The following is a 22974-nucleotide window of genomic DNA, read 5'->3' on the forward strand; positions in this document are numbered from 1 at the left end:
AATCTTGAGTAAGCTGGGCGCGGTGGTTCACGCCTGTAATCCCAGCACTTTGCGGGGGCTGAGGCATGTGGAACCCCTGAGGTCAGGAGTTTGAGACCAGCCTGGCCAACATAGTGAAATCCCATCTCTACTAAAAATACAAAAAATTAGCTGGGCTTGGTGGCAGGAGCCTGTAATCCCAGCTACTCAGAAGGCTGAGGCAGGAGAATTGCTTGAACCTGGGAGGCGGAAGTTGCAGTGAGCCAAGATCATGCCACTGCACTCCAGCCTGGCAACAGAGCGAGACTCTGTCTCAAAAAAAAAGGCAACAAACTACATTCTCTTTTACTCCATATCCTTCTACTAAGGAGAAATGGAGTAAGGATTTAGTGGAACATACATAAAGTAAAGCTGTGTTTCTTCTATCAGTTAAAATTTCTACTGTTTCACTGATGAAGAGAGGATAGTTCTAATCGCAAGACCCTTGCAACTATCCCCTAAATCATATTTTAAAGTTTTAATAAGGGTTTGTTTTAAATTGGTTCCTATTGGTTGGTGAAAAGTAACTGCGGTTTTAAATGGCAAAAATCATTAAACACATAAGACATAAAACCAGGGTTTTCAGGTTATGAAGCTTAACTAAGTGTAACCATGCAATCTCTGATGGGTTGGGAGGCTTGGAGATTTAATTATTTTTTTAAAAAGCTTTTTTTGGCAGAGGTTTCCAGATCATTTCTAAATTACTTTTTGAAAACATTTACCAAAAGACTAAGGTATGACTACCACATAAAATTATTGTTTAGGGAGACAGAACTTCTGCATGAACATTCCCCTTTGGGAAAACGGGTTTTTAAAAAAAAAAAAAAAAAAGGTAACATTTATTTGTGCCTAGGCTAATAGAAAGAATGAGACTAAACCCTTTGTTTTTATTGATTATTTTTAAGATTGAAACAGACTATTACAACAATATTTGAGATTCCACAGAGAACTGCATGCTTTTGTTATTAAAAGACTTTTGTTGAAAAATTTGACCTTTACCTCTTATGAACTGAATATAGAGGTTTCAAGCATTTCTACCAGCACACAGTCATTTACAACAACCTTCTAGAGCTTATTTTCTACCTTTTCCTACAGAAGGTAATACTCACTTACCAGAAGGCCATCACCACCACTGAATGATTCAAAGTTTCAGAGCTCAAAAGTGATCAGAACTCACAAATTAGCATAATTAGTCCAAAGCTTGATTTAAATGATTGAAGAACAGCAAACACCAAATAATATAATACCAAATAGAATATTAAAGTCTCTATGAGGTAATAACTCATCAGCTACAACCACCTAAGACTGAAATTTTCTGTACTTAATTTCTATTAGTACAACATCTTCATTCTTAATGGTTCCTAGGGCATCACAGGTTTTAGAAATTAATGTATTTTTAGCATTCCACAGTAATGATCACTTTCAAAAACTGCAATATACATCTGCATGTTACACTGACATACAACACATAAGTATTTTGTCACACGTCAACTTTTAGCCTCAAATAATAGAATACAAAAAGCTATACAGGACAAAACACCACAGAATTTTTGAATATCCCCCTTTCCCAATTGTTAACAGGTAGCACTTTTTCTAAAGAGAAAGTGACGAAAAATCCAAAATTTCTGCATCCAATGTTTGACTCCAACTTTCTACTTTATCGTCTCCTGGTACCACCATATCCTAGAATGAGAGGGGTAAAATTTACATTAGTTTTTAAAAATGCATTAGAATTGCTTATAAAATTACAAGTCATACATGTTTATTGTTAGCAAATGAATGAGATAGGAGGAAAGGAAAGAGTGAGCCACTAGGTGGAACTGGGCTGAGCAGGACGGTGCATCACCTCCCACAGCAACCTTCCCAATCATTGAGCCTGCTACACTCGCACATGGTTGCTGGGAATGACAGTTAGGACACCAAAAAAGAAGATGCATTCTATAGTGGAGCCACCATGGTACAGGCAATACTCAAAGTCTAAGCCAAAAAGACAGAGGCCAGTGGCGCATAAGCCATGCCCTGCTACCTCTCACAACTCCAGTGGTAAGAGATGTAATGTGGGGAGGGTTATGGACTTCAGATGGTTAAGCATTATTTAGACACCATGCACACACACACAGGCTACAGGATGACAAGTCTTCCTATCTGGAAAGTCTCTCAATTATTTTCAGGTTTAGATTATTTGGTTTTTATGATTTTCTTTCATATAACTCCCATACATTTCTCGTTGATAGTCATGATTTTTTGCAAGTCTTCTTTCCACTGAGAAGGAGTTTTCTTCTGTCATGATGTCTTACCTAGCCATATATATATATTTTTTACATATCTATATAATATATATATGAGTTTTCTTGTCATATATATAATATAGATATATTAAAAATATATATAAATGAGTTGTCTTCTGTCATGTCTTACCTAGCCATATATATTAAGACATCATAGGCCGGGCGCGGTGGCTCAAGCCTGTAATCCCAGCACTTTGGGAGGCCGAGACGGGCGGATCACGAGGTCAGGAGATCGAGACCATCCTGGCTAACACAGTGAAACCCCGTCTCTACTAAAAAGTACAGAAAACTAGCCGGGCGAGGTGGCGTGCGCCTGTAGTCCCAGCTACTCGGGAGGCTGAGGCAGGAGAATGGCGTCAACCCGGGAGGCGGAGCTTGCAGTGAGCTGAGATCCGGCCACTGTACTCCAGCCTGGGCGACAGAGCAAGACTCCGTCTCAAAAAAAAAAAAAAAAAAAAAAAAAAAAAAGACATCATGACAGAAGAAAACTCATTTATATATTTTTTATAATTTATTTATATACATTTTATACATATTTTTATACATACATACATATATATATATATATATATATATTTTTTTTTTTGAGACAGAGTTTTCCTCTTGTCGCCCAGGCTGGAGTGCAATGGCGCAATCTCGTCTCACTGCAACCTCTGCCTCCCAGGTTCAAGTGATTCTCCTGCCTGGTCTCCCAAGTAGCTGAGATTACAGGCATTCGCCACCACACCCAGCTAATTTTTGTATTTTTAGCAGAGACGGGATTTCACCCTGTTGGGTAGGCTGATGTCTCAAACTCCTGACCTCAGGTGATCCACCCCTCAGCCTCCCAAAGTGCTGGAATTATAGGTGTGAGCCACCGCGCCTGGCCTTACCTAGTCATATTTTTATATATTCTCCCAACTCCTTTTTTTTCTCCCCGGAAGTACCCACTATCTCATACTCTAACACCACAGATCAGTTTTGCCTGTTTTTGCATGTGTATTTTATAAAATATAACTGCTATCATCATAGTGTATATATTCTTTTGTGTCTGGCTTCTTTATATTTGGTAGATCTATCCATGTTATTGCACACAACTGCTTATTTTCTTAGTTGCACAGTAACCCACTGCAATACAGCAAACATAACTCAATTTATTCATCCATTTTACTGCTGATGGATACGTGGGCTGTTTCTAGTTTTGGGCATTTATGAATAGGGATGCTATAAACAGTCTTGTGCTTATCTGCCAGCATACAAGCGTATGCATTTCTGTCGCTATATATCTGAGAGCAAAACTGCTATGTCCTAGGTATGCATAGATTCAATTTTAGGAGGTAGTACCAGTTCTTTTAATTGAATGTATCAATGTATATCCAAACCAGCATTATGAGAATTCTACTCACATTTTAAAACATATTTAAATGTATTTTTCTATCAATTTCAAGAATTAATCACTGTTCTATAACTTCTTTCTCCTGAAAGACAAATCTACTCCACAGCAATCTCTCATGGCCTCCTTACCCAGCAGCTCCCATTTTCTGCCAATTAGATTTGATGTTTAATCCAGTTACTCCTTTTTTTATATATCTTTGCTTTTTACAAAATATTCTCTCAGCATTCCAGTAAACATTATATTTTTGAAAATTAAAATATACCTCAATATCTTTTTTGAATGTTACTGAATTTTAAGTTTAAGTTTCTACTTAGAAAAGTCTAGTTTAGAACTTAAAGGATCTCTAGAGATCACAGAATTAAATATATGTGGAAGCTAGCATCCAGTAAGGTTCAAGTTAAAACTGTGGTCTATGGTAGAGCTAAGCCCAAATCAAATCCCTGTTTGATTTTTAAAGAATATTTAGAAGTGGGATCTCAGTTAATTGTGCTATTAATATTTTTGGTAGGTACACACCAAATAAAACCATGGTGGCTAAATAGATAATCATCTTCTAAAGTTCCAAAACTATTTCTGTACTTTACTCCTAGGTTAAAATGAACTTGTATTTTTTGCTCTTACCTGATGCAGTTCTGGTTTTTGTGTCTGAGTTTGAACATGCCGAATAGCTGCCCAAGCCTCCACGAAGGGGTGAGTAAGCTCTATTCCATGTGCCAGGGTAGGAGGGAGGATAGGACGGGTAGTACCACGAGTCGGAGAAGGGTGTTGCCGCTCTTTAAAGGCATAAAAGTAGGTTAGGCATTTTTTTTCTTGTGGCTATAATTTTTAAATACCTTCCTGTTCCTAAACTGTCAGAAAAAAAATACCTTTATCAAGCATTTTTTCCTGAATGTTCTGGTATATCAGAATTAACATGAAATAAAAACTGTTTCATATTTCTGCCATTATTATGGTCATTGCTATGGGGGAAAGTGACAGGGAGTCAATGCTCTTTCTTTCTGAATTTGTACTCAAATAAAATCTAAGCTTAAACTACCATTAATACTTCATATTCCAAAATCTGGCCCCAAGCTCTTTCCAGCCTTACTTTTATCATTCTCCTACCAAACCAGACTAACTGTTCCCCAAATATTGTATTCTTTCCTGCCTTCTCATTTTCTCAGATGTCAACTAAACAGTCTTTTTCTTATCTTATAATATCTATGAGGGTGACATAGGAAGAAACACAGTGAAAGAAAATAACATATACAATACTGATCAAAACACATATAGTGTACCTTCCCCCTTCCCAGAGAATCTTATTTAACAGGTTAATGTCACCAGAATTTATTTTCTTTAGCAAAACTAAATGCAGTTAAATTGTAAGCAGAAGTCTCTTGAATTAAAGAGCAAGAGAGATAAATGCAAAAAGCTTACCTATTGCTGCCAAACAAATATCCTAGTATTCCACCAGTTCCCAAGCCAGTCCAGAACCCTGGTCCTGAATTTTCATATCCTTGTTGTCCTGTAAAAGCACTGCCAAAACCAGAAGTTGCACCATGGCCAGTATTCTGCGTTCCTTAAAATAAAAATGATTTATTATGTATCCTCACTTAAACATGACATAGTCTATAAAAGTAAAGATAATATAACCAATATAACACTTCAATTATTTCATCTGTACTGAACTATTAATAATACTCAGGCATCAAGTTATTAACAAGTTGTATCCAAAAAGGTATTTGTAAAATACTGGTTTATAATGAAGGAGGGCATTTCCCATATATATGGGGGGAGAGGGATAGATTTTAGGACTGGGGAGGGTCTACCTCCATTTTTTGGCTGTTATAAACAAAACTGCTATGAACACTCCTGTACATCTTTCTTGGTGCACCATGCACTCACTTCTCCCAGGTACTTATGTAGGAATAGAAATGGGTAGGCACATGTTTGGGTTGTTTTACCATTTTAACTCCTACCAGCAAAGTATGAAAGTTCCAGTCACTCTACATCCTTGCTCACTCTTGGTACTCTTGTTTTTTTTTTTTTTTTTTTGAGGCGGAGTCTCGCTCTGTCGCCCGGGCTGGAGTGCAGTGACCGGATCTCAGCTCACTGCAAGCTCCGCCTCCCGGGTTCACGCCATTCTCCTGCCTCAGCCTCCCAAGTAGCTGGGACTACAGGCGCCCGCCATCTCGCCCGGCTAGTTTTTTGTATTTTTAGTAGAGACGGGGTTTCACTGTGTTAGCCAGGATGGTCTCGATCTCCTGACCTCGTGATCCGCCCGTCTCGGCCTCCCAAAGTGCTGGGATTACAGGCTTGAGCCACCGCGCCCGGCCAGTACTCTTGTTTTTTTAACATTAGTCATTATGGTGGTTATTTGGTGGCTAAAAATAATCTCCCTGTGGTTTTCATCTGCATTTCTCTGAAGACTAATGATGCTAAGCACCTTTGCTTATTTTTATTGACCATGTAGATCATGGGTTGGGACCCCAGCACTGGTCAGTGGCCTGTTAGGAACTGGGCCACACAGCAGGAGGTGAGTGGCAGGCAAGCAACTGAAGCTTCATCTGTATTTAGAGCCACTCCCCATCACTTGCATTACTACCTGAGCTCGCCCACCTGTCAGATCAGCAGCAGTATTTGATTCTCATAGGAGCATGAACCCTACTGTGAACTGCACATGCGAGGAATCTAGGTTGCGTGCTCCTTATGAGAATCTAATGCCTGATGATCTGTCACTGTCTCCCATCACCCCCAGATGGGACTGTCTAGTTGCAGGAAAACAAGCTCAGGGCTCCCACTGATTCTACATTACAGTGAGTTGTTAATTATTTCATTATATATTACAATGTAATAACAACAGAAATAAAGTACACAATAAACATAATATGCTTGAATCATCCCAAAACCTTCCCTCCCCGCCCCATCCCACCCTAACCCAACCCCTCTAGTCCGTGGAAATACTGTCTTCCACAAAACTGGTCCCTGGTGCCAAAAAGGCTGGGGACTGGTGAAGTAGATGTCTTCTCTTATTATAAAATGGCCATTCAAGTCCTTTTTGGAGGGCTTGTCTGCCTGTTGCTCAGATTTATGGGACTTCATTTTATGTTCTAGACACATATATATGCCGGAAATATGTTTTGTAAATTTTTCCCAGTCTGTGGCTTGCCTTTTCACTCTCCTAATAGTGCCTTTTGATGATTAGATGTTCTTAATTTAAATAAAGTCTAATTTACCCATGTTTTGTTTTATGGCCAGTACTTTTTACGTTCTGTTTAAGAAATCTTTACCCATCCTAAGGTCATAACAAATATTCTCCTATGTTTTATTCTGGAAACTTAATTGTTTTGCCTTTTACGTTGAGAATTATACTACTTAAAGAATTAATTTTTATGTATAGTGTGAGACAGGGTTCAGGGCAAATGATTATTAGCAAAGTTGATCAAGTTTCTCTGATTAAGAGTACTTATAATTTAATCAGGCTTTTTTTTTTTTTTTTGAGACAGGGTCTCGCTCTGTCACTCAGGCTGGAGTGCACTGGTACGATCTCGGCTCACTGTAACCTCCACCTCCCGGATTCAAGTGATTCTCATGCCTCAGTCTCCCAAGAAGCTGGAATTACAGGTGCCCGCCACAACACCTGGCTAATTTTTGTATTTTTATTAAGAGATGGGATTTTACCATCTTGGTCAGGCTGGTCTCAAACTCCCGACCTCAAGTGATCTGCCCACCCCGGCCTCCCAAAGTGCTGGGATTACAGGCGTGAGCCATGGTGCCTGGCCAATCAGGCATTCTTAACATAGCGATCACAATATACCTTGGGAGAGAGCAGAACAGAAGAGGTAAAAGAAGTTGAAAGTAAAAAACAGGCCGGGTGCGGTGGCTCAAGCCTGTAATCCCACCACTTTGGGAGGCCGAGGCGGGCGGATCACGAGGTCAGGAGATCGAGACCATCCTGGCTAACACTGTGAAACCCCGTCTCTACTAAAAAATACAAAAAACTAGCCGGGCGAGGTGGCGGGCGCCTGTAGTCCCAGCTACTCGGGAGGCTGAGGCAGGAGAATGGCGTGAACCCGGGAGGCGGAGCTTGCAGTGAGCTGAGATCCGGCCACTGCACTCCAGCCCCGGAGACAGAGTGAGACTCCGTCTCAAAAAAAAAAAAAAAAAAAAAAGCCTGTAATCCCAGCACTTTGGGGGGCCGAGACGGGCGGATCACGAGGTCAGGAGATCGAGACCATCCTGGCTAACACAGTGAAACCCCATCTCTACTAAAAATACAAAAAATTAGCCGGGCGAGATGGCAGGCGCCTGTAGTCCCAGCTACTCGGGAGGCTGAGACAGGAGAATGGCGTGAACCCGGGAGGCGGAGGTTGCAGTGAGCTGAGATCCGGCCACTGCACTCCAGCCTGGGCGACAGAGCAAGACTCTGTCTCAAAAAAAAAAAAAAGAAAGAAAGTAAAAAACAAAATGAGAAGACAAACCTCCTTTGGTTTCCCAATGCAACGATTTTCTATTTCAGAACCAAGCACAGGATGCACTAACCTCACACCCACCCTATTTATGGCCACTGCGAGGGAAACATACCTGTGAACTCAGACTTAAAGCCTGGGGGAGGAGGTCCTGCTGAGTTGGTGAATCTCTGGTAACGGTGGGAAAATGGAGGATACTCAGAATACGGTGGAGGAGAATACTGCCCATCACTCAGGAACAGCTTATAGACTACAAAGGCGATCCCAAGGAGCACCACGATGGTAATCAATCCACCCATGTTACAGGAATCCGCCGAGTACCACTTATAATAATAATCAGAGAAAGAGGCAAAGCCGTGCTGCTTTCCAGACTCCTTCAGTTTCTGCAGGCCAAGTTCTGTATAATCTAAATTGTACTCCAAGCCACAAGACCCTCTTAGTACATACTGGTCTTCAGAGGACTCATAGCCTTCACAGCTCACCACAGTTTTTCCAAATTTGTACGCAATATCTAAGTCGGTCTTACATTCCCACTGTGAAGAAAAATAGAAACAGATTATTAGAAACAAACTTTTTTTTCATTAAATATATGTTACTTGGGGGCCGGGCGCGGTGGCTCACACCTGTAATCTCAGCACTTGGGAAGGCTGAGGCGGCTGGATCACGAGGTTAGGAGTTCAAGACCCGCCTGGCCAAGATGGTGAAACCCCATCTCTACTAAAAATACAAAAATTAGCCGGGCACAGTGGTGGGTGCCTATAATCCCAGCTACTAAGGAGGCTGAGGCAGGAGAATTGCTTGAACCCGGGAGGCAGAGATTGCAGTGAGCTAAGATCGTGCCACTGCACTCTAGCCTGGGCGATAGAGCAAGACTCCGTCTCAAAAAAAGAAAATGTTACTTGGGCTATATATCCGTCATAAAATTGCAAAATGAAGCAAAGGAATGATCCGCAAAATTAATGACAGTGAGTATTTGTGTCTAGAAGGGAGGGAAAATGACGGGCTTCAAAGATAATGGTGGTATCTGTGTTCTACTTCTTATGCTGGATAGTGCGTACACGAGTATTCACTTTATCACTATTCTTCATTCTTTACATATACATGTTATATATCCATCTGAACATATTAAGTATTCCATAATTTATACAATTTAAGCAAAATGCCAAAATGTCAACTTTTTGCCACTGTTGTTCAAGAAGCTTTCTTTAAAATTACAGATTTCTTAAAAGATGCTAAGGCTCAAAACAGCATCATATATGAACATCTGGTAGCTACACAAAGCAACAGAGATATTACATAACCCTCTGAGAAAAAAACCTTTCTACACAAATTTTATAAAACCATGGACTAACTTTCCAGGGTCCAATTCTATGTAATTCTCTTGTATTTTTTAAAGATATTTAGAAAAACGCAAAAAGAACCCAGGCTAGCCCCAAAAATGTCCACCTTAAAAAAACATATGCCCAAGTTTGATCTATATTCTATATTTTGTGGTGAAAAAGCAATATGCTTCTTTAACTCTTAAGATAAAAGCTGGCTGGGCGCGGTGGCTCAAGCCTGTAATCCCAGCACTTTGGGAGGCCGAGACGGGCGGATCACAAGGTCAGGAGATCGAGACCATCCTGGCGAACACAGTGAAACCCCGTCTCTACTAAATATACAAAAAAAAAACTAGCCCGGCGAGGTGGCGGGCGCCTGTAGTCCCAGCTACTTGGGAGGCTGAGGCAGGAGAATGGCGGGAACCCGGGAGACGGAGCTTGCAGTGAGCTGAGATCCGGCCACTGCACTCCAGCCTGGGCGACAGAGCAAGACTCCGCCTCAAAAAAAAAAAAAACAAAAAAAAAAAAAACAAAAAAAAAAAAAAAAAGATAAAAGCTAAAGGCTGGGTGCGGTGGTTCATGCTTGTAACCCCAGCACTTTGGGAGGCCAAGGCGCGTGGATCACCCCTGAGGTCAGGAGTTTCAGAACAGCCTGGCCAAAATGGCAAAACCCTGTCTCTACTAAAAATACAAAAATGAGCTGGGCATGGTAGTGCATGCCTATAATTCCAGCTACTTCAAAAATAGAGGCTGAGGCAGGAGAATGACATGAACCCAGAGGTAGAGGTTGCAGTGAGCCAAAATCATGTCACCGTACTCCAGACTGGGCGACAGAGGGCGACTCCGTCTCAAAGAAAGAAAAAAAAAAGATACAAGCTAAAGTAGATTTAATTGGTTCTGTTGCCCTTCTGCAAATTTTTGTACAAATGATTTTCCTCTTTCAAAGTTCACACTATTTTATTTCATTTATAACAGCCTTATTGAAATATAATTCACACATACCATACAATTCACCCATGTCAATGGTTTTTAGTATATTCACAGTTGTGCTACCATCACCACAATCAATTTTAGAATATTTTCATCACCCTAAAGAAATCTTGTACCCATTAGCAGTCACTCTTCATTCTGCCCTCTGCACCCCTCCCAACCAACTTCCTGTCTATATGGATTTCCCTAACTGGACAGTTCACAGGAATGTAATAATACAATATGTGGTCTTTTGTGACTAGCTTCTTTCACTTAGCATAACATTTTCAAGATTCATCCACGTTGTAGCACGTATTGGTACATACACTACATAATATTTCTTTGCATGGATATACCACATTTTATTTATCATTCATTAGTAATGGACATTTGAATTGTTTCCATTTTTTGGCTATTATGAATAATGCTGCTATGTATATTTGTATGCAAGTTTTTGTGTGGACATGTGTTTTCAATTCTCTTGGGTGTACACCTTGGAGTGGAATGACTGAGGCATACATGGTAACTCTATGTTTAAACTTTTGAGGAAATGCCAATTTTCCAAAGCAGCTGGACCATTTTACATTCCCAACAGCAGTGTATAAGGGTTTCATTTTCTCGACATCCCCACCAGCCTTGTTATCTTTTTTATTATAGCCATCCTACTGAGTGTGAAATGGTATCTTACTGTGGCTTTGATTTGCATTTCTCCGATGGCTAATAAGGAGCATTTTTCATGTGCTTATTTGTTACTTATGTATCTTCCTTGCAGAAATGTCTATTCAGAGGTTCTGCCATTTTTAACTTGGTTGTTTTCTTACTGAGTTGTATATTCTTAATACACGTCCCTCACCAACTATGATTTGTTAAGCTTCCTCCCATTCTGTAGGCTGTCTTTTCACTTTCTTGATGATGTCCTTTGACGGTCAAAAGTTTTTCATTTGGATAAGATGCAGTTTTTCTTTTGTTGCTGTTGCTGTTACTACACTGTTTTTAAAATAATTTTATTTGGAGGAAGATTTATAAGTTTGCTGACTTAGGTAAATAAAACAAGCTAAACTTATATTGGTATTTCATGTTAACTACCACTTCCTTAATCGTGCGTACTATAAGTAGCTTCTAAGTACTGTATTTAAATTTCAACTCCTGGAATAGAAGGAGTTTCTCTCCTGCTACTAAATGGCCTCTCTCCAGCTACTAAACATAAGCCAATGTATGATCTGCTCAACACTCCTTTGCTCATGCTATTCCCTTCTCTAGCCCTTCCTCTCTAAGAATGTTATCATTCCTTCCTAACACAGCACAAATACCTCATCCTTTAAATCCCAATGACTCCAACTAGACGTGACTTTATAATGTTGTGTTGGGACCTACATGTAATCTGAGTACTTGTCTTACCTCTTCTACTACTAAGAGAGTTTCTTCATTCTACCTTATCCATTTTTTTATATTGCAATTAATACATGTTTAATGAATGACATCACCATTACTGCCTTTTTTTCCCATCAAGACTGTAAAAGTCGTAAGTCAAGTGGGAGTGAGACTTCCGCTATAACCCAGAGGATTCTATGATTCAACTTAACAGTAATGGGGGAAAATATAGTGAAGTAAGTATCACCCAGTACACATCAACTTCCTCTCTGAATTGCAAAGACCATGCATAAAGGTTGTATCAAACAAGAATATCATTCCGATGGAGAGGGGAAATCGTCAACACAAGTTTCTTGCCTTGTGACCAGTCGTCTTAAATCCCTTTTGAAAGCAGTCAGAATACAAAGTAGAAATGTGTAACTAGTGATTTAAACTGAATTCATTTAACAAAATCTATATTTAAAGCATACTCAGTTTTGGAATTTCAAGGAGATGCTCTGCTCGTATACAAAATACCAGTGTCCCAAAGACAATAAATGAAACCTGCTGAAATGCTTCCATTCAAAAGTAACCACCCTCAGTTATAAGACAGTTTTAAAATCAAGTGCTAGAAGCACAACAGAAATATATGAACCCCTACTATTTACGATCTATAATTCCTAATTATCTCAACTTTGTCTTAAGGGTAGGTTGGTATTCTTTGAGGAATGACAGGAAAATGACAACCACAAGAGATCCCCTATCCCTCACCATCAAGTATATAAAAAGTTGTGAAAATTTACAAGTATCTTAGAAGGAGGTCATGGTACAAAAACTACAATAAGTACTTTCAGGCTTTAAAATCGGTGCATTTCTTTTGGAGGCCATTTCTTCCACAGGAAGAGTGACTGATTTACTTACATATTTTAGGCTGATCTGAGATTTCCGTATGTGCTCCCTCAAAATACTGAATAATGTCCCAATAAACAATTTACTGAATAAAAACCCCCATTTAGACTGCCATCACTGTAGTGGATATTACCTGTACATCATACCCATCCCAGCCTTTGTTCTGACACTGTATGACTTTTGGGGTATAAGAATCACAACCAGCTGTGCCTCCAACACATTTCAACTGTGGGATGGGATCCAGCCTGCGGGAGGTGGTATAGCGGTCATAGTGGAGGGTAAGAGCTTTTACATCCCGCAGCAACATTCTGTCTGAAATAGCAAGAAAACAGAGGAACACAAAGTAAATATCATGTCAGAGAAAGAAAGGTTCATCCTAACAAAACTCTCGTCATAGGAAATGCCTTTCTCGCCTTCTGAGAATGGCTAAGAGAGGATGAATCCATCTCTCAAAGCTATCCCAACAACATTCAGGCCTTCTGCACAAAATTCAGGTCACACTTTTAAGATCTCCCTGCATTTCATGCCAGATGCTTCTACAGCACAAGTTGTATATCATTTTTGCTAAATCAAAAGAACAAAAAGTTCACTAACCTGAAACATTGTACTACTGTGTAATAATAATAGTGGTTAATTAAAATGACAAAAATATAAGCATGTTCCTGAAGCACATTTAATGATTTAAATGTCCATCAACAGGTGAAGAGATTAACATATTCTGATCTATTACAGTGGAATATTCCACAGCAGTTAAAATGAGTGAACTAGAATTCATGTATCAAACTAGATAAATGGCAAAAACATTTTAAACAAAATACAAGTTGCAGAATGTTTTGTATGATAGGTTTACATAAACCTTTAAAAAAGGCGAAACAATACTACATACTGTTAATGTCTATATATGTATATAACAACAACATGAAAACACATATGGGAAGGATTAAACACCAAATTCAAGTAAGTATCTAGTCTAGGGAGAGAGAAAGGAAAGAGATTTTATCTCCATTCCTAATGTTTTATTACTGGGAGTGGGGGATTTGTAGCAAATATGGTACAATGCGATGATTCAATAAAACTGGGTGATGACTACATGTATGTTCACTGTACACTTCTGTATGTTTAAATACTTTAGATATTTCACCATTTTAAAAATCAAAACTATTTAAACTATTTCACAAACTAAAAAATTTAAAACATACTGACAAGAGACTTTGAAAGGAGAAGTCAAAACAATAAAATTATGTCTGGCATTCATGTACAAAAATGAATTTCTAGGTCAGGCATGGTGGCTCACACCTATAATTCCAGCACTTTGGGAGGCCAAGGCAGATAGATCACCTGATGTCAGGAGTTCGAGACCAGCCTGGCCAACATGGCAAAACTCCATCTCTACTAAAAACACAAAATTAGCCAGGAGTGGTAGTGCATGCCTGTAATCCCAACTACTTGGGAGGCTGAGGCGGGAGAATCGCTTGAACCTGGGAGGAGGAGGTTGCAGTGAGCCAAGATCCATTGTACTCTAGCCTGGGCAACAAGAATGAAACTCCATTTCGAAAAAAAAAAAGAATTTCTATGTATTGCAAAATAAGGACAAAATCTTCCTATTTATCATTTTGTGGATTATTGATGGAAGATGCTGTGGATTGGCTCAGTCAAGATCCACTTCACCCTCAAACAGGTGTGCCTTCCTGCAAAGCAAAAGGAATCCCAAAACCTCTTACAGCTGTAGTTGACAAAAGCAATTTCAGTTCTGCCAACCAGAGGGACTAGAGCAAAATCCGGAAAGCAGACCCTAGACTTACACAGTGCTCTGTCCTTCAGCTAGCAAACACAGGCATGGAGACCGTGGGTTTTCAAACTGATAGTATCCTCTAATCAGCTTCCTAGCTGTCAAGAGGCTTGACATGAGCAACCTATTTTTCAGTGTGGCAGATGTAATAGGCATGACTTTCTATCATTTTGTGAGTACCCAATTGCCTATATTCAGCCTGTCAAATTAGCAGAATTTGCAGCCTCCCAAAATTCTACTAAAACTGTAATAAATACATTGTTTTAATGATGTGAATGACTGTGGTCGGGTAAAACCAAAGAGGAGATGACAGAAGAATTCTGGAAGGAGAAAGCAAATGGACTAATGGTAGGTGACTAGACCCAAGTGAAAGTCAAATGCCAGAACAGCAAAGGGGGGGGGAAACTGAGAATCAACTTGATGTACATAACAGAATCCCCCCCCAAAAAAAAAAAAAAAAAAAAAAGGCAAAACAAAACAAAAAATGGAAATGGCAGCTCTGGAATGAGAGATGCCTGAAATATACACTACAGTGTGAAAGCTACTTGAGAAGAAGCCATATCCCCAGATCCTCTCCCCAACTCCACACTGTTCTAACTCCCTCTTCTCCACTAAGGAAACTGTCTGGATATGTATTCCCTGGAGAGGATAAAACTGAAGAGATTTGCATTGGGGACCATCTGGCATAGTAGAAGGCATGGGTACAAACCAAACAGGGAACCCAAGTGACTGTGTGCACTCTGACAGATGAAATCACAGTTCTCCTTTCCCACGTGGTGCACAAAATGCTAACAGCCATCCCCTTGTCCTCTGTGGGAGACTGGATGACTATTCTCTTGGTAATCTAACCAAGAAGAAGTACCTAAATACAGTGGCATCAGGAACTTCCTCCAAAAAAAGAGCAACCTAGGTAACCATGTTGTGAAGTTCAAAATCAAAACTGCAATTGCACACTGATAGCTTCCAATGAGCTTTTTGGTTCCCCAGGGTTAACCATGAGCAGGGAGCCAAGGATTACTAAAAATATGACAAAAGTCCCTGCTGTGGTTTGAATGTGTCCCCCAAAGTTCACGTGTTGAAAACTTAATCCCCAATGCAACCGTGTTGAAAGATGGGACCTTTAAGCGGGCTCTGCCCTCATGAATAGATTAATGCTGCTCTTGCAGGACTGGGTTATCGCAGCAGTGGACTCCTGATAAAAGGATGAGTTAGGCCCCTTTCCCCTCTTTCACTCTCTCCCTTTTCTGCCTTCCATCATGGCATGACACAGCAAGAAGGCCCTCACTAGATGCCAGCACCTTAATATTGAACTTCTCAGCCTCCAGAACTGTGAGAAATGAATGTAGTTTTTAAATAAATTTCCCAGTCTGTGGTATTGTGTTACAGTAACATTAAACAGACAAAACAGCCCCTAACATGAAATATAGCAACCAGGACAGAACAGAACAACAACAAAAGGAAGCAGGAGGAAAAAAGAGACCATGCAGAAGAAGAAAACTTTTTAAAAAACACTCTAATATCCTCAGAGAGATAAGAGAAAAAGACTGCATTAATAAAACAACCATTTTTAAAAGGAATACTCAGAGAAAAAACAAGAGCTTCTGGAAATTAAAAACAGGACAGCTAAGATTAAAAACAACAGAACTGCCAGGTGCAGTGGCTCATGCCTGTAATCCCAGCACTTTGGGAGGCCAAGGCAGGCAGATCACTAGCGCCCAAGAGTTTAAGATCAGCCTAAGCAACATGGCAAAACCCTGTCTCTACAAAAAAATTATAACATTAGCCAGGTGTGGTGGCACACACCTGCAGTACCAGCTACTCAGGAGGCTGAGGTGAGAGAATCACCTGAGCCTGGGGAAGTCGAGGCTGCAGCGAGCCATGCACTCCAGCCTGGGTGATAGAGTGAGACCCTGTCTCAAAACAGAAATAAATACATACATACATACATACAACAGAACTGTTAGAAGAAAATCTTCTAGCAAGTAGAGCAAAAAGACACAGTGCATGGTGGCTCATGCCTGTAATCCTAGCACTTTGGGAGGCTGAGGCGGGCGGATCATGAGGTCAAGAGATCGAGACCATCCTGGCCAACATGGTGAAACCCTGGCTCTACTAAAAATACAAACATTAGCTGGGCATGGTGGCATGTGCCTGTAGTCCCAGCTACTCGGGGGGCTGAGGCAGGAGAATTGCTTGAACCCAGGAGGCAGAGGTTGCAGTGAGCCGAGATCATGCCACTGCACTCCAGCCTGGCGACAGAGCAAGGCTCCATCTGAAAAAAAAAAGAAAAGAGAAGAAAAAGAAAAAGTAGAGCAAAAAGACAAGAAAGTAGGAGGGAAAGGCCAGGCACAGTGGCTCAGGCATGTAATCCCAGCACTTTGGGTGGCCGAGATGGGCGGATCACAAGGTCAGGAGTTCGAGATCAGCCTGGCCAACATGGTGAAACCTCGTCTCTATTAAAAATACAAAAATTAGCCAGGTGTGGTGGCGGGCACCTGTAATCCCAGCTACCCAGGAGACTGAGGCAGGAGGATCGCTTGAACCCGGGAAGCAGAGGTTGCAGTGAGTCGAGACGGCGTCACTGCACTCCAGCCTGGGGGACAGAGTTAGAGAGTTAGACTCCGTCTCAAAAAAAGGAAAAGAAAGGGAAAGGGAAGGGGAAGGGGAAAGGGAAGGGGAAGGGGAAGGGGAAGGGAAACAGACAGCAGGAGAGAAAAAAAAAAAAAGAAAATTACCAGTTCAGGACCAGTTCAGAAAGTCCAAAAATCCAACAACGGTTTCAGAAAGAATGAATAAAGGAATCTGATTAGACAAACTCCAGGCTGTAATTCAAGAAAAACTCCCACACTGAAGGACTTGAGTTGTCATACTGAAAGGGCCCAACAAAAACCCAGGCCTGAGAAACAGACCACACAGAGGCACACAAAAAGTGAATTTTACAACACTCTAGACGAAAAAAGATTCTACTAATTGCCAGAATAGGGGGAAAACAAGCCATATAGAAAAGATAAGACTTAGAAAGCTTCAGATATCTCAACGGAATAGAAAAAGAAAATGGAGAAATGTATTCAAAAACTCTAAAGGAAAAAGTCTGGCTGGGTTTGCCAACCATCACTTTGCTAATGGTAGAACACACTGATGTTACAACATATCCTATGATGTATTTCCCACAAGTATTTAATATGAATCTAATCAATCCAATAAACTTAAGGTCAATACCCTATCTATGTAAGAAAATATATATATAAAGAGACCTAAACATACTTCCAACCAGGAACCCGCTAGGGTTTTTGGGGGAAAGAAATTATGTTAAAGGTCCTGAGAACAATTTTAAAAAAAAAAAAAAGAACACATAGCTTACCAGATAGTAAAGGTTACTATAAAATTATTATCATCAGTCAGGCATGGTGGCTCATGCCTGTAATCCCAACACTTTGGGAGGCCAAGGAGGGCAGATCACCTGAGGTCAGGAGTTCGAGATCAGCCTGGCCAACATGGTGAAACCCCGTCTACAAAAATTAGCTGGACATGGTAGCACACGCCTGTAGTCCCAGCTACTCGGGAGGCTGAGGCAGGAGAATCACTTGAATCCAGGGGGCGGAGGTTGCAGTGAGCCGAGATTGCTCCCACTGCACTCCAGCCTGGGCGACATGAGTGAAACTCCATCTCAAAAAAAAAAAAAAAAAAAAAAAGATTATAATCAAAATAGTAGGGAATTGGAACCGAGACAAAGAAATTGTGAAACAAAAGAAAGATCAGAAATAAATCGAGATACATGTGGGAATTCAGTAAGATGAAGTGGTCTTTTTAATTTAGTGGATAAAAGATGTCTTCTTTAATAAGTAGCACTGGCATAACTGACTATGCAGCCACAAGAAAATCCACCTAAAGCTATATAAAAACTTAATTCCACATGGGCTAAGGATCTAAAATTTCCAAAAACTATATTAAAATAAACTATGCTACATTAAACACAAGCTACTATCTCCTCATAAATAAAAGATAAAACAATGAAAATGTTCAATGGTTTAGAAAAATCAGACTGTGTTAATCAACTAAATAACAGAAATAATAAATTGAATTTATTGTAACAGTTGCAATAATGCAAAGAACACTGAACTAAGTTAGTGTCACTAACTGGCTATGACTTTGGCCAAGGCACTTAATTTACCTGTGTAGAAGTTTCCTCACCTACAAAATTAAAATGCTATCAACCTTGAAATTTGTTGTGAAGCTTAGATGTAATTTATTATCTGGCAGAGTACTTGAAGTATAACAGGTGATCAGGTATGATAAACATTACTGAAAGTTTTAAGATGGAATAGCATTACCATAATCCTATAGCATCTTTCTTCCCTAGAGATTCTTACGGTCCAAGAACAAAATTCTAATACCCACGCCCCACTATTTACATCAGTCAAGAGACACAGGAGCTCCCTGAACTCCAGACTCATAAATCAAAATCCATGGCAGGTCTCAAACAAGATAAACAAAACCAAACTCTTCTAAACCTGATCATCCCACATTCTTCCACATCTCAGGAAATGGTACCTCCATGCTTCTAGTTGTTCAAGACAAAAACCTTGGATTTCTGCTCATCTTCACTCCTCTCACTCCTACATCTAATCCTTCAGAAGATCATGTTAGCTCCACCTTCCAAACAGGTGACAAGAGAATCCAGCTACTCTAACCAACTCCACTGCTCCTCCCCGGTCCAAGCGGTCACCACTCTTAAGAACTTACTGTACAATATTAAAATAGATACCAATATATATTAATTCACTGGTTTACCTGCTTCCCTCCTATCCTCTTCGGTCTGTTTTCCACAGAGCAGCTAAAATGACCCTTTAAAGATATAAGTAATTTCAGGTCATTTACTCCTCCTCCCCACTTCAGGTTTCCAGTCAAATGTCACCCTAACAGTGACTTCCCTGACCAATGTACGTTTTTTAAGTCTCCACTTCTGCCCGCACAACATGTCCTCCTCACCCTGTTTATCATACACGGTGCATACCAATTTTCACAATATAGCATGCTATTTACATGTTTATCTGTTTATTGCTATTTCTCCCCAACAGAGGTAAAGTCCTTGGAAGCAAGACACTGTTTTGTTCACTGCTGTATCCCCAATACCCTGAAGTAACTTAAGACTACATTCAACAAAGAATTTGAAAATTCTTTGGTAATCTCTTTAGAACGGTGCTAATTTTTTTTTCCAGACAAATTACTGCTCAACGTGAGCTAAAGGGCATCCAAGTCAAACAAAAGATAAATTAGGGAGCTGATTAATGCTTTACTAAAAGACTTAATAAAAAGTATGCCAATGAAGTACCTTCATAAAAAAGTTCCTCAAAGTAAACTTTGAGGTAGAATTTACATAAAACAATTGAGTTTACTCTGCAAAATATTGTGGTGCTTTGTGTTCCAGAACAATAGTTTTACAGCGTAAACGAGGAAGTGGTTCATCTTTAAATCTGGTTCTTCTTTTATAGTTTTTATAGTTCTTCTGACTCTTCAACTGTAAACTTCCTTTTTAAATTTATTTACCAACTGATTCAAAGTTCAACAAATTAATGTTTCATCCTAGGTTTTCAACTGTAATTCTGATCAAGTCTCCCACTCATATACAACTTTCTAGAAATACAAAAGAAAAACGTATAGACATTTAAATACAAAGTGGCTTTTTATTTTTTGATAATACAACGTCCACATCAAATGACTACTCAACGTGATGTGCTTGCAAATAGCACCTTCTCTCTCATTTCAGCATGTAAGAATAAAACAGGCTATTACAGAAATAAACCTGTTGCTTAAATTCAACAATGCAGGCATTTCCAATCACCAAATCACAAAGACAATACGCTTTCCATGCCATCTTTACTCCGCGAACCAAAAATGATGTCCTTTTTTTACAAAATTACAATGTAACAGCATGCGTCATTTATTAAATGAAAAAAGTCAAAATCTGCATCTAAGTATATAGACATATACGTATTAATTGCACGGAATATTACTGACCCCATGAAAATTCTTTAGACAATTTTAATACCGTACTGACATAAAAGAACCTCTTCCCTAGAATCCACTTAGCATGTGCCACCACCAAATAAAAAAAAAGAGACAGAAAATTATTTTTTAAATTCTTCTCTACGGTGAAAGCCAAAGGGAAGAGCTGGTGCCGCGCGACTTACTTCACTGCAATCGTCAGAATAAGAGGAAGGGGTTCTCATAAAAACGCGGTGGCTCACGCCTGTAATCCTAGCACTTTGGAAGGACGAGGCGGGTGGATCACGAGGTCAGGGGTGGAGACCAGCCTGGCCTATATAGTGAAACCCCGTTTCTACTAAAAATACAAAAAATTAGCCGGGCATAGTGGCGGCCACCTGTAATCCCAGCTACTGGTGAGGCTGAGGCAGTAGAATCTCTTGCACCTGGGAGGCGGAGGCTGCAGTGAGCCGAGATCACGCCACTGCACTCCAGCCGGGACGACAGTGTGAGACTCCGACTCAAAAAAAAAAAAAAAAAGGAAGAATGAGTGCAATCTGCGATTCTGCTAACAGACCTGCGAGGTCTGCAGCCCTGTCCACTAAGAGTGACTCAGAGACTGCGAATGGCAGGCAACGGCCGGCGACAGCAACAGGCAGCCATGACAACAGCCGGCCACGATGACATCACACAATCACACAGCCATGACAACAAAGCAGATGCGCAGGTGAGTGTCCAGCTCTCCAGTCATACTTAGAGATGAGAAAGAAGATGGTGGGCAATTTCCGGGAGTCCGGGGCAGGGAGAAAGGGGACGTTAAGGATCCCCAGCCGTCCCGCCCCGCCCACTCGAGCCATCCCTACCCGCCTACCAGGACGCCTGGGAAAAGCAGCGGAACCAGGGAGGGCACGAACAGCAAAGAGGCCAGACATGGGAATCCGGGCACCTAGGCTCCGGGAAGACGGCGCACGGAAACGCAGGGAAGCCTGCACCGGCTGACGGCGGCGGAAAAGGGCGAGCGAACAGCCCCGGCAGCACTCACCAGGGTCGTTCCAGCCCAGGGCAGGGCCCGCGGTGAGCAGAAACAAATGCAGGCCGAGAAGCAAGCAGTGCCCGGCCGCTCCCGGCCCGCAGGCTACGGCCATGGCGCTCGATGAAGATGGCGCTGGGCTGTCAGACGCCTGCGGGCCTAACCCGGGTACGGCAGCGCGCGCGACGCTTCGCAGCGACACCGAAAGCTCTGGCGGCGGCGAAGGGACTGTCCGACTGCAGAGTCGCAGCCGCAGCCGCAATGGGTCAGTGCGCCAACCCTACGTCACTGCCAACGCGGCCAGTGGGGCGCCGTGAGTGGCCGTCGTCGGCCCCGCCCCTGGAGCACAGCGCGGTTTGGGGCGGGGCGAGGCGGTGTGGGCGGGGCCGAGGACCAGGCGAGATGCGGCAGGAGGCGGGTTGGAGGCGGGGCGACACGGTGTGGGCTGGGCCGAGGGCCTGACGCGGCCCCGCCCGCGGGCGGGGCGAGGGCTACGAGCTGCCTTGTTGTGTCTGGTCTGAGATTCGGGAAGCTTCTGTGCGTAGGCGCTGCAGTTTAAGAGGCTGAAAACGTCACGACGCGAAATCTAAGAAATGTAGTCAAATTATGTATTATTAAAACCTCAATAACTGTACCAAGGGAAGTTCTGTTCTTTATTCAGCTCTATGTGTTCAGCACTTAGCATAGCGCCTGGCGCATGGTCAGTGTTCTTTGACTTGTTGCTAAATACAGAGAAGATTCAGCCGAAAGGTAGCAGGGAAATATATTGTCTGGTTTCAAGGCTCAGAACTTTTACATGGTTCCTTACGCATGGAGGCCGGAAGACTGTATAAAATGTCAGGTGGAGAAAATATTGTCTGAATGAAGAACCAGCCAGAGAAAACAGTTCTCTGAACTTTGAGGTCTGGCAGGCCCGGGTTTCTTTCATTCATTCATTCATTCATTCATTCATTCCATGAGTATATGTTGAATACCTAATACGCACCAGGCACTGTTTTAGGCGTGGAGGATACAGACAAGATCCCTGTACTCATTGAAATAGAATAGGACAAATGGGCCAGGGGCATGGTGGCTTATGCCTGTAATACCAGCACTTTGGGAGGCCAAGACGGGCGGATCACGAGGTCTGGAGATGGAGACCACGGTGAAACCCCGTCTCTACTAAAAAAATACCAAAAAATTAGCCGGGCGCGGTGGTGGGCGCCTGTAGTCCCAGCCACTGGGAGGCTGAGACAGGAGAATGGCGTGAACCCCGGAGGTGGAGCTTGCAGTGAGGTGAGATCGCGCCACTGCACTCCAGCCTGGGCGACAGAGCAAGACTCCATCTCAAAAAAAAAAAAAAAGGAATAGGACAAACGACATACCAATTAAGCAACAAACATAATAGGTAGTGATAACTACATTGATGAAAAAACAGGGTGATACAATGGAGCCTGGGGACACAACTTCAGGGAGGGCCTTGCTGAGGAAGTGATTTTTGAAGCTTGGGACCTG

At 41.5% G+C, this 22974-nt stretch overlaps 1 protein-coding gene across 2 annotated transcripts; it reads right to left on the bottom strand.

The window, feature by feature from the left end:
- Positions 1 to 885: 885 nt before the first annotated feature.
- On the bottom strand, positions 886 to 21859 carry SARAF (store-operated calcium entry associated regulatory factor). 2 transcript variants are annotated; one of them, XM_033229925.1, is made up of 6 exons: positions 21493 to 21785; positions 12810 to 12988; positions 8245 to 8662; positions 5098 to 5239; positions 4303 to 4454; positions 886 to 1701 (listed from the first exon to the last, which is right to left on the bottom strand). In XM_033229925.1, exons 1-6 carry the CDS (start codon positions 21593 to 21595, stop codon positions 1676 to 1678), a joined length of 1020 nt encoding a protein of 339 aa, XP_033085816.1. In that variant the 5' UTR covers positions 21596 to 21785; the 3' UTR covers positions 886 to 1675. The 2 variants fall into 2 exon arrangements, with proteins under 2 accessions (XP_033085816.1, XP_033085825.1); XM_033229934.1 differs by lacking the exon at positions 12810 to 12988 and having other exon boundaries at positions 21493 to 21859.
- Between the last annotated feature and the right edge of the window lie 1115 nt (positions 21860 to 22974).

This window comes from Trachypithecus francoisi, unplaced genomic scaffold (genome assembly GCF_009764315.1).
Source record: "Trachypithecus francoisi isolate TF-2019V2 unplaced genomic scaffold, Tfra_2.0 Contig01440, whole genome shotgun sequence".
NCBI lineage: Eukaryota > Metazoa > Chordata > Mammalia > Primates > Cercopithecidae > Trachypithecus > Trachypithecus francoisi.

What these genes read in the sequence shown, in the direction of transcription:
- SARAF (XM_033229925.1), bottom strand. Translation starts at nt 21,595, where the DNA reads ATGGCCGTAGCCTGCGGGCCGGGAGCGGCCGGGCACTGCTTGCTTCTC. An exon ending in CCTGGGCTGGAACGACCCTG is followed by an intron (nt 12,989 to 21,492) that starts GTGAGTGCTGCC and finishes TTGCTATTTCAG; the next exon opens with ACAGAATGTTGCTGCGGGAT. An exon ending in AAAAACCAGAACTGCATCAG is followed by an intron (nt 1,702 to 4,302) that starts GTAAGAGCAAAA and finishes CTCTCATTCTAG; the next exon opens with GATATGGTGGTACCAGGAGA.